Source organism: Periplaneta americana, chromosome 12 (assembly GCF_040183065.1).
Source record: "Periplaneta americana isolate PAMFEO1 chromosome 12, P.americana_PAMFEO1_priV1, whole genome shotgun sequence".
NCBI classification, from domain to species: Eukaryota; Metazoa; Arthropoda; class Insecta; order Blattodea; family Blattidae; genus Periplaneta; species Periplaneta americana.
Window position 1 is genome coordinate 46115087 of NC_091128.1, and position 16556 is coordinate 46131642.

The 16556-nt window shown below is 35.6% G+C and overlaps 2 protein-coding genes across 10 annotated transcripts in view; one reads left to right on the forward strand and one right to left on the reverse strand.

Annotated features, from left to right (window-relative positions):
• gish (casein kinase I gish) overlaps positions 1-8044 on the reverse strand; it is a 391901-nt gene extending 383857 nt beyond the window's left edge. For all 6 annotated transcript variants that reach the window (XM_069841246.1, XM_069841243.1, XM_069841247.1 and 3 more), the window contains exon 1: positions 7340-8044. In XM_069841246.1, the coding sequence (XP_069697347.1) occupies positions 7340-7550 (211 nt within the window). In that variant the 5' untranslated portion in view covers positions 7551-8044. The remainder of the gene's footprint in view (positions 1-7339) is intronic.
• Positions 8045-8186: 142 nt separating this feature from the next.
• Positions 8187-16556, forward strand: part of LOC138710368 (centrosomal protein of 120 kDa-like) — a 66850-nt gene continuing 58480 nt past the window's right edge. For all 4 annotated transcript variants that reach the window (XM_069841237.1, XM_069841240.1, XM_069841238.1 and 1 more), the window contains exons 1-3: positions 8187-8444; positions 8535-8694; positions 14607-14742. In XM_069841237.1, coding sequence (XP_069697338.1) covers positions 8393-8444; positions 8535-8694; positions 14607-14742 — 348 coding nt within the window. In that variant the 5' untranslated portion in view covers positions 8187-8392. The remainder of the gene's footprint in view (positions 8445-8534; positions 8695-14606; positions 14743-16556) is intronic.

Here is a 16556-nt window from a genome sequence, read left to right on the forward strand (position 1 = left end):
ATCTGACACTGGCAATTTCTGCAAGATCTAAGACCATTTAACTGAACTTACATTAAAGTCATCTGCCTTGAAAATGTCCTTTTTGTTATTGCAACATTTTAGAGCCATTACTTCTACATCCAAGTAATTTGCTTCTTGAATAATGCAAACATACTTAAAGACTCTTTCTCGTCTGAAAAAGACACAACAAAATCTCCCTTTTTAATTTTTAGCATTTGTGTTGATTGTCTTAAGTCACAGTCGCTTTCTTCTTCAGAAGATCCAAGAACACTTAGGTCATTAATGTCATCCCCAAACTATACCCACTCTTCCTCAGTGTCTGAAGATTCCTCTCTCAAAATTTTCCTCCTTGTTTGTTTCTTGTTTTTGCCCTGTTTATGAAGTTATCATTATATATTATCCACTGTGGTGATGTAATTACACCAAGCATTTCTTTTCTTTTCATTATTTTAAGGGCATGGCCACAATAGAGCTTTCTTAAATGGGGAAGGAATAATCTTTTCATCTGATGCTGATGGTGCACCTCCTCCTATGATGGTAGATGATATTGTAGCTACTTCTTTGTTAGTTCTCTTCCCACCAAATTACCTTCTTTCCCTTTTGCGTTTTCATTTTCTTCCAAGTGAGATATTTCTTTCATATCTAAATTATCATAGTTGGGAGCTAAATTACCATCTGTATTTCCCGTCACAAAACTGTTACACACTTCTTATCATCGCTATTTACTTGCTGATACACATTCTTCTTCCTTTTGCCACCAACACTTTTCCGGCTCTTACTTACTTACTTACATATGGCTTTTAAGGAACCCGAAGGTTCATTGCCGCCCTCACATAAGCCTGCCATTGGTCCCTATCCTGAGCAAGATTAATCCACTCTCTATCATCATATCTCACCTCCCTCAAATCCATTTTAATATTATCTTCCCGTCTACTTCTCGGCCTCCCCAAAGGTCTTTTTCCCTCCAGTCTCCCAACTAACACTCTATATAAATTTCTGGATTCGCCCATACGTGCCACATGCCCTGCCCATCTCAAACGTCATAACTATTCAGTTCACCGAAGTCTAACATCTGTTCATCAGAGATAACTGGATAGCTAATTGGTAAGGGGGCAAAGGTAAACAACTTAGTATGAAATTTTGTTCCACACCTTGAGAGAATGGAAGCCTGGAGCTTTTGAGTTCCTGGGATCGCCATAATCTTACTTAATTGTAGTGCCAACTATTATTCTTTTCTGTGTACTCTTCATGCATAATAGACCTATATGTAAAGTCCATGGTCTTGGAAACTTCAAGTTTTGCCCATTCATGGAACTGAAAACGTGTCATGATCTGATTTTGATATAGCAAAGGTTTAAAAAGTTCTTATTTTTATATTGAGAGCTAAGCCATCATACTTACAAAATGGTTTTTAAGGAACCCACAGGTTCATTGCCGCCCTCACATAAGCCTGCGATCGGTCCCTATCCTGGGCAAGATTAATCCAGTCTCCATCATCATATCCCACCTCCCTCAAATACATTTTAATATTATCTTCCTATCTATGTCTCGGCCTCCTCAAAGGTCTTTTCCCTTCAGCCTCCCAAAAATAAAAACTCTTCACTCTATCATTAAATTTCGACGTTAAAAACTGAATAAGCTTCTTCTGAAATAAGTTAAATGGCCAGTGTTGTGCCATGGACTTTACATGTTATACAAGAAGAGTATGGTGCATAGGAAATAAATGACAGCTGGAACTACAATTCAGTAAGTGGCAATTCTAGGAACTCAAAAGCTTCAAGCTTTAATTCTCTCAAAGTGTAGAACAAAAGTTTATGCTACATTGTCTTCCTTTACCTCATAATAAACTAGCTACCCAGTCATCTATCATGGAGAGATGTTAGACTTCGGTGAAATGAATGGTTATGTAATTTCTATATACAATGACAGATGGTACTGATCTCGGATTATGCCTCTGCCTCTGTGAAACATTACATTTGAGGTGGGGAAGTGAGGATATGGGAGAAAAGTTTTAATGCTTTTCAATACACTGATGCCCACGTTGTAAGATAACCCATTTGAAATTTAAGGGTCATTGATCAGCAGAGATATAATCCAAGATCTTTAGTTGAGCTATGTTTCAGGAAAAAAATGAAGACGAAAATGAAGTGAAAGTAACATTTCTTCACTCACGAGGACCTCATTTTTTTAATTAGCCCTCAACACCTGATGTGCTCTGGATGCTACTACTGATGTAATTTCCAAAGTGAATCTTAAACACCAACTTATCTGGCTTACTTTCTACCTGAAGATGAAAAGAAGAAGACTGCTAAAATCATGAAGTACTTCCTGAACTAAACAGGAAACCGGTAAACTAGAGTTAGCAGTAACCACCACCTCCAGCATATTAAACACTATGTTAATGTTCTGGGGTAAGCTGATAAAAGAAATTCATGTAGGCCCAAGTTAAATTAAGTTAATTTTTTTAGTTACCGGTATAAGGAAAGAAATTAAACACAGAATAAATACAGGAAATGCCTGTTATTATTCGGTTGAGAAGGTTTTATCATCCAGTGTGCTGTCAAAAAATCTCATAGTTAGAATTTATAAAACAGTTATATTACCGGTTGTTCTTTATGGTTGTGAAACTTGGATTCTCACTTTGAGAGAAGAACAGAGGTTAAGGGTGTTTGAGAATAAGATGCTTAGGAAAATATTTGAGGCTAAGAGGGATGAAGTTACAGGGGAATGGAAACAGTTACACAACGCAGAACTGCACGCATTGTATTCTTCACCTGACATAATAGGAACATTAAATCCAGACGTTTGAGATGGGCAGGGCATGTAGCACGTATGGGCGAATCCAGAAATGCATATAGAGTGTTAGTTGGGAGGCTGGAGGGAAAAAGACCTTTGGGGAGGCCGAGAAGTAGACGGGAAGATAATATTAAAATGGATTTGAGGGAGGTGAGATATGATGATAGAGAGTGGATTAATCTTGCTCAGGATAGGGACCAATGGCGGGCTTATGTGAGGGCAGCAATGAACCTCCGGGTTCCTTAAAAGCCAGTAAGTTATAACATATATTACAAATAGAATTTATATAGTATTAACCAAGAGGGATGAAGTTACAGGAGAATGGAGAAAGTTACACAACACAGAACTGCACACATTGTATTCTTCACCAGATATAATTAGAAACATTAAATCCAGATGTATGAAATGGGCAGGGCATGTAGCATGTATGGGCGAATCAAGAAATGCATAAGGATAATTGGGAGGCCCGGAGAGAAAAAGATCTTTAGAGAGGCCGAGACGTAAATGGGAGGATAATATTAAAATGGATTTGAGGAAAATGGGATCTCATGGTAGGGCCTGGATTAATCTTGCTCAGGATAGGGACAGCTGGCAGGCAAATGCGAGGGTGGCAATGAACCTCCGGGTTCTCTACAAGCCATTTGTAAGCAAGTGGCTTAAGTTGTATCATATTGTTCAAAACCGATGGTAATAAGTCAGCTAAAATTATCTAATGCTAGATCGGATATGCTGGCTATTTCTCCTTACATGGGAAGTCTGATTAGAGTAATAGGTTACTTACTAGTCAGTGATGTATGAAATGGAGGGAAAAAGGAGTTCAGCACCCTACCCCATTACCTCTTGGCTTACTTGTCTCATGAATGATGCCTTACTGGTGTCACTTGAGAGGTCTGAACCTGTCTTCAGAAAGTTGGCTTATAACAACAATGTGAAACTTATACTTTCTTATATCACCTGATCCCATTATAATCCCAAAATGAAACTTTGCGAGGTATAAGATGATAGTATGAAATAGTTTTGTGATTCTTTCAATATTAAAAATTGGGCTAATATGATACTGTAAAAGAAGTTGGGCTAATCTGATACAGAGTTTAGAATGTACCAAAATCTCAGTTTAAAAATGTTTAAAACTGTGATTATGGAGTACATTTTATGCTCTTTAAGGAGTAATATTGAAAAATAGTTAAAGAATGTAATGCTCGGTTACTTTTGTTATTGCTTTTGAATGAATAAAGATGAAATAATTTTTTTAATTTTCTTTTCACACAGAATAGTGTCAGCTTCACTTTTCTTTAAAAAAAAAGCTGTGAATGTTGATAAGTCTAGCAGTAATTGATGTGTGAATAAGAATAGCTATTACGATGCACTTTTTTGGGGGCTATTATGATACGCTAGAAGGGCTATTAACTTACGTTGTTATGAAAGAAATTGACAAAGTTGATAAATTTTCTAAATTAAAATAATGTATTAATTACCTCTTGAGGGATATTTGAATTGACATGTTGGCACTTACAGTGCTGTAGCCTTTAAGTTAAACTATTACACATATAAATTTATGTTTGCATATTTACCTAACATTTCAGCGTCTATGTCATCCTACTTACTGGTTCTGAAGAAAATGATAATTAACTAGCCTACTTCAGAACACACAGCAATTTTCGGTAAAAAAAAAAAAAATATATATATATATATATATATAAATCAATACTTAATAAAGTTTGAAGGCAAGACAAAAGAATTTTCTTACGATTTCCATTTATAACCAGGCCTATGTAAGGTCACTTGATATAGCAAGTTTCATCAAAACTTCAGAACGTCAGTCAGAAACAGTGTGTTGATTTGGCATGGAGTAACTCTAATGCTACACTGGTGACAATAAAAGAGAATGTTTCAACCTCAAACATAAAATATGACATAAGATTTCGACAGAACTTTGATGATTCTGTACGAAGACAAGAAATAAAAGCATACCAAAGAATCTTGTGACTTCAGAAATATAGGTACCGGTAGGCCTACAAGTTAACCCCTTACCGCATTCTGGGACAGATATGGCACATACCATTTTATATTCATATAACTTATAATATAAGCGTATAATATTTGAAACTGCATAATGGGACAGATATGGCACACTGTCAATAACCAGATTTGACCATATGTGACATCAGTTGAGAAAGACAGCCTATAACTACTTAAGTTATTTGAATATAAAACCGGTGTGTGCAAAACGGCCTATGCGGTAAGGGGTTAACTTACAACATCTTTGAAAATTGGCCTAATAAAATTTAGCTCCAAGTTTATGTTAATAGAAAGAAACGTGGTTATTCTAAATAATAAGAAAAAAGTAATTATGAGGCCTACCTCAAGCCAACATTTTCCTGCAATAGAGATCCAGAGAATAATTTTTTTAGTTTGTTATTTAACGACGCTTTATCAACTATCAGGTTATTTATAGTCGATGAAATTGGTGATAGCGAGATGGTATTTGGCGAGATGAGGCCGAGGATTCGCCATAGATTATCTCACATTTATCTTATGGTTGGGGAAAATGTCGAAGACACCCAACCAGGTAAACCAATGCCTGAGCGCAGCTCTGGATCAGAAGGCAAGCGCCTTTGTCGACTAAGCTACGCCACTGGCTGGGAACATAATTTCCCTTTAGAGTCTAAAGAGCGCGGACAATCTGTCAATCATAAGAAAATGTTGAAAATGTAACTAAAATATAATTTATGGGCCGATACATATTTTGGTTGTATGTGCCCTGGACCTCTACTTTGGGAAGATGGCTTGATCAATAATTAATTATTGACTACATAGGCCTAATTACCACAATTCTAGCTAACTTAGTAGGACTAACTTACTAAGTTGCAAAGTGTCAGAATTAACCTAGCTTATTTTTTTTTTCACAGCAAGACACCGTTAAACTTGAAAAAAGAAAGGGAGTTCAATTCAGAAATCAAATCAACATTTCACGACATTTCATGAATAGTCCACCGATATAGGCTAATCGAGATAGCCTCTTAAGTTAGCTAAATTTCGCACATTTTAGTACCGGTAACTAATTAGGCTAGTCTTGTACCTATTTATTTTAATGAATAGGCTTATTTTCAATATTACACACAATCTGTGTGGCTCATGCCAAGAATGGCTTCAGAAATTAATTCAAAGATTTTTAATGTGCACATCTAAATAAATTGTAGGCTAATGTCGTAATCTATTAGGTAGACATAAGCTACACGCAGTTCTTTATCGGATATTTTTGGTAATTTGCTAGGAGACGTAATTGCACTTAAACCAGTTTTCCACTTAGTGTAGGCCTATGCAAATCATACTAAAACCCTAAATTAACCTAACATAACCTCTCCTGAATCTAACAGGTTAGGTTAGTTTAGGGTTAAACGAGCGTCGAGGGACTTCCGCCGATTTTGGAATAGACACCGATCCACTTAGGTTAATTTCAATTAAGAAACACGCCAAACGAATTATCTTTGCACCAAAAACGGATGCTCCCTGTACCAAATTATCGTATTTTATATTTATTTGAATGCAACAGAAGTCAGACGAAATGGCGTTCCTGTGCTTAACAATTACCCCCGTCAAGATGAAGGTGAAAGCGATTAAGTGTGATTTTTTGTTTTCTATGTTGGCAGTTGAAGTGCGTCGGTGTCTTCCAAAATCGGCGGAAGTCCCTCAACGCTTTTAAAGAAAGTAAGAACTCAACAAATGTGAAGAATAGGCCTATTAAATAAGCCAAAAAAACCACAGGCGATAATAGGGTTACCTACTAGGCTATTCAATTCATCTCTTACAAATATTAGGCACCTACAATGCAGCATAAAACACTACAAAATAGGGTGGTACAGAATAAACTCAATCCCATACACCATTAATACTTAGGCCTAGCCTATGTCAAAAGTGTCATAGGTCGTAACTAAAACTTGATATAGCCTAAATCTCTCATAATTCATGCTAATTAATGGGCAAAATGAGGTGAACAAGTACAGTGTAAGTTTTATCAATGTCAACAAGTTATCTCTCTCTACATTATGAACAGCTGCTAGGCCTACGAGGTTAACAAAGAGATAAAAACAATCAATAACCAAATAACCGACAAATTTGAACTGACCAAGAGATTATATAAAATCTGCAGTTAGGTAGGGTCTAATAAATAATGGTAATTCAAAATTCAATGCCACAATAAAATGTAAATGCCGCTTATTAAACAACAATAAAGAGTACTAGTCAGCTACTAGACCAAGTTACAATAAAATTACATGTCATGACAATACAAAATTATGTTTTATCGATTAAATTTAGATTATGCTTAAAGAGTTACCCTTCTGCCTCTTGTATAGGCTACATATATATATAAAGTATATTGATAGACCTATATATTTCTCTTATCGTCAAACTAGTTTAGGTTAAACCTCCATCTAAGTGTCATTTACATCAGACATTTTGGATTCACATGAACGCCGAGAATGTGTAACAATCAGCTTCACACTTACAATAAATAGTATAAGATATTATTTTTTGTTCTTACCTAGTCTCAATTCGCCGAAATTTCCACATCCTATCTTCTTTCCCACCCTGAAGTTGGGGCCAACCATCAACACACCCGAACTGCTGGTTACACTATGCCGACTCGTATGCATGTTAGTTCTTGCTCCTGCACTTGTTCGTGAAACCCTTTTTGAAGATTCGTCTCGCGTATCTTTATCCCTTTCTCGATCTCTTCCTTCGCGTTTCTGCATACTGTGCGAAGCACTCAAACCAAACTAAATGGATTACCACTGCAAATGGCTGCTCTTGTCACAGGTAGGCCCCGGGCCTACAGACAATACTAGCAGCCATGCAATTTCTCGGTGCACTTGTTTGGTTTCCCCACTCATTCACCCTTAACAAATATCCATCCTCTCCACAAATAAATACGGTACACAAACAGACAAACTTTTCGCACATTGCTAAATATTTCCAAACGAATTCAGACATTCACTTCCAAGACAATGCACATACACATCCATTATTTCCCATTTTCCTGTTCCCGTCAGGTCGCGGAATGATACATGAATATATATATAAGAATATGTGAAAGAAACCGCCACCGATAATTTAAGAAATCTTAATATATCTAGAAGTGTCACACCAATTTAGATGTTCTAAAATAAAAACGATTATTATTACACTACACAAACATGAAATAAAAGAATACTACATTGTTCTCTTACTAAATATCATTTCGCAATAATTACCCATCAGTTACAAGGCAGCGCATGCGTATATCAAATTTCCGATATTAACGGGATCTTGTTCTCTGTACACATACTTCCATTCAATTTAATTTATTTCAGACATTTAAAAAATAAATTAAGATTATTAAATTTGGTATAATAGTAACATTCAATTACATAGTACTTCTAGACATGCTCTTGAAAATAATAATAAGCAGTAAATTGACTCCGTAATTCGCGTTACCATGGAAACAATGACGCTAACGTGGAAGCATGTTGAATACAATGAATGGGTATTTTTGTGTAACAATATTGCAAGCAATGTGTGTCAAAACAGTTTTTAACCTAAAAACATAGAAATAACAATGAACGAGATTAACGGCCAAGAGATCCGTGTTATTCTCGGTATTAAACAAGGTTAGTGACCCAGTAGTTATGTAATATGTGACATGTTCACTACATTATACAGCTAGTGTAAATATGTGTAACAAACTGTTTTTTCCTCAGGGCGTAAGTTTGGCTGCTTAGGTTTGGCTCCAACTAATGGAATCTTTATTGAAGCTATCTTAGATGGAAACATATTAGATACAGATGTGGTGCCTGTAAGTGAAGAACCAACGTTTGATTCAGAATTGATGTGGGAATGTAACAAAATATTATTAAGAAGGTAGGTATTTATTCAATATTAAGATTATAGGAGACAGTTGTTCTCTGAATAATATTTTAGTAATGTTGACTAGGCACTAGCTTGTTACTCTATTATGCTACTGAATTTGTATAGAATATTTAAGGATAACAAACTCATATTCTTAGAACGTGAGTTTATTATATCAGGTGATTAGCGGTAATACTCCAGAAAAACTACACTGAAGAAAGCATAATTTTATTTCTTCGATTGGCTTCTGAAAAATGTATATAGTGATAATACTCGAGAGATTCAAGACGCAATACTAAGGAAAACAGACAATTTCTCTAGTAATTCGTCCTCGATCTCTCTCATGTTATGTTTGTAATTAGTAGGGGGCGGATGTTGATGACCTAAAAATCTACTTAAAATTATAATTAAAATGCCCTTAAACTAATGGAAAAATGACATAAAAATTAAAAGAAAATGACATTTAAATATTATTCACCATACTGCACCGTAACTTCTTAAAAATTAGTCACCTTGTTTCAATGACTGCCCTGTAAATCTAGGAGAGAGGAGGAAACTTCCTGGAATTTGACTAAGATAAAGGAAAAGAACATGCAACAAAAATGGACGTCTTAAGGGAAAACTATAGATTTTAATGATGGTTTACAATGTGTTTCAATCAGGGGTGGTCCATGTCAGTGCCTTCATTCTCCGTCTTCTCGTCCTTCCGCGCTTCACTTTTGTTACCAGATCTTCCAGATGAGGGAGTGTGCATGACAAAGCAAATAGTGGGTGCAGCGTGCATTCTTGCAATCTTTGTGTTAAAAATACTGTCTACTGCAGTAGACATCCCTTCCAAACTGTGTTGAGGACACAATGTCCCGTCCAGGACACGGTGAAAGTTTCCCCCCCTTCCAAACATAAATTCTAAAGACATCCTCATACCGACAAAAGAACAGTAGCGATCAAAGTTCTCACTTAAACTAAGCTGGTGTCAAGCATTTTATATTACTTCTGTTGTGTGAAGTGAAGTCTTCAGTGGAATGAGGGAATGACTTTAGAGTCTGTTCCAAACTATAAAACTCAAACTTCACTGTTATTCACTTATTCAGTAGGTAATTACTACTGACCTGTTTGGTTAGAAAATGATTTAATGACCTATTGGTAAAGAAAAAAGTAACACGCATTCCAAATGATCTAAAAGTTCGTCAAAGTATTAATCAATCTTCTTAATGTATCCAGCTGTTTGCTGACAACATAAAGTCCACTATAGTCCACTGTAGTCTATTCAGTTGTTGTTTTTCACGAGAAATGAGGGGTATTTTGATCGGTGTTCATTATAGATGCCTGTTGCTAGTAGCCAGAGTGGGGTGTAGTCAATATATACTGCAAGGGGTCGTGGGTACTCACCTTGTCGTGGTGAGGAGGCTTAAACTTGTTGTTTAAGCTAACAAGTAACAAAGAGGTACCCACATAAACTGCATTACCACCAACGCAGTCCCAATATATTTTTCACTGTTTATATTCATGGAGTCAAAGTATTAAAAATGATGAAAAAATGCCGAAAAAAATATAAAAATGACCTATTCAAAAACGTCAAAAAATGCAAAAAATGCAATATAAGAAATTACTTTTTTACATCTTGATTACACAACTTTTAGAGTCGATGGCAATTCAGAAGGCAGTTGTCTGCTAGCGTTTGTATCGAGAGAGACAGATAGAGAGAGCAAGGCAGCGTACAACATTGCCACATCGTACTTCATGAGCACGTGCAATACAAATAGCGCAGGAGAGAATTTCAATTATCAAAAGACAATAATGACCTTAGCCATTGATTACTGTAAGCATGACACCAAACAAACCCCCTTTCCTTCACTAACAATATTCTTTGCACAGTTCTCAATCCCACACCACATGCTTCTGCAGTCGTTTCTTGCATATTGGCAATGTTGCTGCCAGCATCAAGATGGCCGGTAGCATTCTGCTCGTTAACGTTTTTAAAATAATTATACACCTTAAACAATATTTTCCGCGCCTGCTTGTGTAATACTTGTGTTTTTACAGTCTCTTCCATTTATTTACCTTACATACACATAGTAAATGTTAGTTTTACTTATTCAATGTATTGAAACACTCGCACGTGAACAAACGAACTCAGGAAGTGCTTGTTATAGACTGATTCTGATTGGTTCTACTGTACAAGCTTGTGACATCACATACCAGAAATGCTACAGTGCATATAGAAGCTAACCGCCTTCCGAAATGCCGTCTAGTCTAACACTGTGTCACTTCGGAATATGTATAAGAATTTCTTATGTTAAATTCTAACGTACCTTGTTTACATGTTTCGACCTATTATGGGTCATCTTCAGAACTGGTCGTTGCTGGTCTTGGCACCTCTTGTTTTGTTTCCTGTGAGGGTGTGCTTGTGTGGTGTAAAGTGGAGTCAAAAAGTGTGTGTGTTCTGAAATCGAGTTGTGTGTTGAGAATTTCATTGGGGTGTGTTTTTGTGTATCTGTATACTTCATATTGTTCTAGTTTGTTTAGTTTCTGGCTTTTTTACGTTGATATTAACATAGAAAGGATTGCTATATTAATAGGCATTGTCCTAATGTGAAAAATAAGATGACTTTTCATCAACACCCACCCTCTAGTAATTGGTAACTAGTGGAGAGGGATAGAGCTACAATAGTTCATTAGAATATATAGAACGACAATGAAAGCTAGTGACAGAAGTTTCCAAGAAAGATCTAAATCGTACAAGTACAAATCTATGAGCATGTTTGCTAATTACTGAAGTGGTAGAAGTGCACTTGTAGGCTACCATTTTTTCTCTTCATAGACAGCGAGGTTTTATTAGAAGTGAACATACAAGCCACTAGATTTCACTGTTAGCATAAGATAACACTTGGACTATTTTTCGTCTAAAAGATACCGATTTCAGTTCCTGCATTTGTTTCGTTTTCCTCGAAAATCATGTGTACCCTTTTCCACTAAGCCCCTCAATAATCTAAAAACACTACAGATTTGGTTTCTAAAAAAATAATTTAATTCTTAATATAGAAAAAACAAAATGTATGTTATTACACAAACCTTCATGTAAAACAGATAATAACATAATAAATAAAGATAAACGATAAAACAATAGGAACTGTAAACAGCTTTTCATATTGAGAACTTACAATAAATTCAAGGTTAATTTGGACAAACAGTATTCAAAATATTATTTAAAAAAACGAAAGTTTATTTAAGTACCCACCATGTACAAAGAATTTAACTCAGAACTATTACATATGAATTTAGTCTGGTGTAACAATATAAAAAAAAAATCCATGTCGAATCCTTTGTACACTACTTTTAATACTTGAATATAAATAATTGATTAAATGGCGATCTTACTCGTGTTAATTATGTAAGCATGTGCGGCTTACAGCTGTTTTGGTGTTACTTAACACCATCCTCACAGCTTACTAGATCTCAGTGCTACCTCAACTTCGCTGCCTGTTGTGTGGGTGCGTTCATGTGATGAAGAGTTGTGTCAAATAGTGTGTGTGTTCTGAAATTGATCTGTGTGTTTAGTATTTGAAATCCTACACATACAACCCAAAAACCAAAAACTCCACACACTAGAACAATATGAAATATACAGACACACTAAAACACACCCTAATCAAATTCTCAACATACAGATCAATTTCAGAACACACACACTATTTGACACAACTCTTCATCACATGAATGCACCCACACAACAGGCAGTGAAGTTGAGATAGCGCCAAGATCTAATAGGCTCTGAGGATGGTGTTAAGTAGCACCAAAACAGTTGTAAGCCGCACATGCTTACATAATTAACACGAGTAAGATCGCCATTCAATCAATAATTTAAAAAAAAAATAAAAATCTAAGGAATTCTACAGAAAAGAACTATTAAAATCAGATTCGGATAAATATTTTATAAATCAACAATAGAAGACATAGAAGTATTTTAAGAAACAAACATTGTTTATCCTGCACTTCTACAGTGAAGCACCATTCATATTCAAAACTTAAAATAATTTGTTATTTACCATCACTAACATTAAACATACAAATAATGTACACTCCTACAACACAAGAATAGGTGGCCATATATTTATAGAACATGTGAACTCAACTACATATGGTTTAAACAACATATTATATTGTGCAGCCTAAACATATAACAGTTATTTACTTACTTACAAATGGCTTTTAAGGAACCCACAGGTTCATTGCCGCCCTCACATAAGCCCGCCATCGGTCCCTATTCTGTGCAAGATTAATCCAGCCTCTACCATCATATCCCACCTCCCTCAAATCCATTTTAATATTATCCTCCCATCTACGTCTCGGTCTCCCCAACTAACACTCTATATGCATTTCTGGATTCGCCCATACATACTACATGCCCTGCCCATCTCAAACGTCTGGATTTAATGTTCCTAATTATGTCAGGTGAAGAATACAATGCGTGCAGTTCTGCGTTGTGTAACTTTCTTTATTCTCCTGTAACTTCATTCCTCTTAGCCCCAAATATTTTCCTAAGAACCTTATTCTCAAACACCCTTAATCCCTGTTTCTCTCTCAAAGTGAGAATCCAAGTTTCACAATCATACAGAACAACTGGTAATATAACTGTTAAATAAATTCTTTCAGATTTTTTGACAGCAGACTAGATGACAAAAGCTTCTCAACTGAATAATAACAGGCATTTCCCATATTTATTCAGCATTTAATTTCCTCCCGAGTATCATTTATATTTGTTACTGTTGCTCCAAGATATTTGAATTTTTCCACCTCTTTGAAGGATAAATCTTCAATTTTTATATTTCCATTTCGTACAATATTCTGGTCACGAGACATAATCATATACTTTGTCTTTTCGGGATTTACTTCCAAACCTATCACTTTACTTGTTTCAAGTAAAATTTCCGTGTTTTCCCTAATAATTTGTGGATTTTCACGTAACATATTCATGTCATCCGCATAGACAAGCACCTGATGTAACCCATTCAATTCCAAACCCTGTCTATTATCCTGAACTTTCCTAATGGCATACTCTAGAGCAAAGTTGAAAAGTAAAAGTGATAGTGCATCTCTTTCCTTTAGCCCACAGTATAACAGTTTAGTCCACACCTGTGGAGTAACGGTCAGTGCGTCTGGTCGCGAAACCAGGTGGCCCAGGTTCGATTCCTGGTTGGGGCAAGTTACCTGGTTGAGGTTTTTTCAGGGGTTTTCCCTCAACTCAATATGAGCAAATGCTGGGTAACTTTCGGTGCTGGACCCCGGACTCATTTCACCGGCATTATCACCTTCATCTCATTCAGACGCTAAATAACCTAAGATGTTGATAAAGCATCGTAAAATAACCTACAAAAAAAAATGTAACAGTTTATCTACGGAAATTAAATAAAAAGTGTGTATACTTTATTGATCAGCATTTAAATTTATTGTAAATCTTTATACTTCTTATGTTTCATGTATGTACTCCTATCTTCTGTAAATATTTCATTATGTAAACTTACTACAAATCTCTACACTTCCTGTTTTCATATATGTAGCATATGTACCAGTATTTTAGCCTATGTATTCTAGCCTTTGCCTTGTATGTCTATTTCCTAATGATTATATTGCTTGCTTGCCAACCTATAAAGGGCAGTCGCTCCCTAGGGCTTGTAGCTCATTGTGACATACTTTCAATAAAAAATATATATATATATATATATAATGTATCTTTTTTTTCTCTTTAGACTTCTTTTGATTTACAACATCCACGAAATTGAACTCGGTATTTTCATGTCAGCAAAACTGAAATAGAGAATCTCTTTAGATGGTTTATTTATAGACTGACTAATATGGAGTAAGAGCAAATAAGTTTGAATAAATAGCAGTATATCAAATCTTATTGAATTTGTTATTGTTTTCAGATTAAGAACTGCTGGAAATCCAATCAAGGTCAACTGTTTCTCAGTAGACAGTATGCGGACGAAGAAAGACCGCATTGGAAGTTTTATCATCAATTTACGGCAAGCGCACATCGTTCCATCAGGCAAATTTCATTCTGTAATTATGTCCTCTTTATATTTTTGTATAATATATATCTTATTACAACAAAATGGTAGAGCTATATCAGAAAAGAAGAGAAATTAAAAGAGAGAAGAAAAATTAAAAGTAATAAATTTGGAAATTATAGCATATGAAGACATTATTTCAAAAACAGCCCTTGTCAAAAATGTCGATTTTTCAGGAGAACAAAAAAACAACCCCCAGCCCATGTAAATTGTAACATCGAAATAAAAAAAAGGTAGACTCTTTCTTAATGATATAAGAATCAGATATATGATAAACACATATAAGTTTTTACATATTAGAGACCTATAATTAATTATTGAATGTGGGAGCGTGTGACATGGGCTATTTTTGTATTAAAAAAATACAAATGAAGATCGTAATAATATTAATTCAATATTTAATTTTGTATTGTAATATCAGTAAATTGTCAGGAAATCACAACACTTATTAATAACTTTTTTCTCCACTGCTGTTATTGGACCCTTCAATATTTACAACATGTGTATTGGTAGTTTCCGTTTCTGAAACAGGTTGGAGACTTTCAAAGAACCGGCGACTTTCTGGAGATAATAGTCCATACAGTTTTTTCAGGTTCTCTAATTTTTATTGCTTGATCTTCAAGGGTTCATTGTAAAGAGTGGCAAACGTTAGTTCTTGAGGTATTGATACCCTTTTATGGATATCCACAGATCTCCATGGCCTCGAATAACTGTCCCTTACTCCCACATGTGGGGAGTCTCTGTCAATCCTATACATTCTCAGTTGCTTTAGTTTCAGTTGACATCTAGAAGACTGAGCAAAATAGGGCTCCACTGTAGCCTTGATGATGTTGAGAAAATCTGGTTTATGAACCCTCTTTACTTCAAAAGGTTTTGGATGAACTCTGCAGCTAGTTATTATATCATCCCACTGATTTGGAGTTTGAACAAAACCTGTTCGTTTTTTCTTTGCAATTAACAAAAAGTCCTGATCATTTGACAAAAATAGTGGCCCCTTATGGAGAACAAGGGCATAACTCGTGTGAACATTCGAAAACAGTGTACTGGCATGTACAGGAAGTACACCATACCGAAATTTTTATTTTGGCCTGGACAGCCGTCTGATACTAGGTGACCAAAGAGCAAAGACATAACTTCATTTTGTCCCTTCTTACCAACTGTTTCATGATAGGTAAACAGTATTGCCTCATCATTTGACAAATCAAGTACTCCAAAACAATAATGCCAAAGCTGTCGAGAGTAGTAGATTACATTGGATCTTAGATATGGGACAGGGAAATTCTGCATGTAATCGAAAGTCGATACTGTAGCTATGCCTCTATGAGCTCTTTCTCTGTATGATCGTTTCGTGTCTTAGAAAGCCTCTGTTTGAAAGATGTATTTGTTTCTGCAAAACTATACCGGTAGATAGGTAAGGATTCTTGAATGTGATGTACCTCCATAAACGTATTACGCATTTCTTTAACTGAAAGTGTTTCTAGCAGGTACAATTATGAGGATTTCTCCGTATAAAGTAATGATACTGCCGAGGTTTGAATGATAATCGATGCATAATCAGCGTTTCAATTTTCTTTGGAACCACTTGGGCCGATTAGTATGTTTACCTCTGGAGTCAGTAGGAGATTTCTGATAGTTCAGCAATTATGCCTGTACAGTAGGAAGACGCCCTCTTGTTATCTCATGCAAACTCATAAACGTATTGCGACAAACAGGCACATCTTTGGATATATCATCTGAACTTATTCTCACCTTATAATGCAAGCTGCTACATATTTCCCTACATGATTAGTATTTTATTTTCCCTCT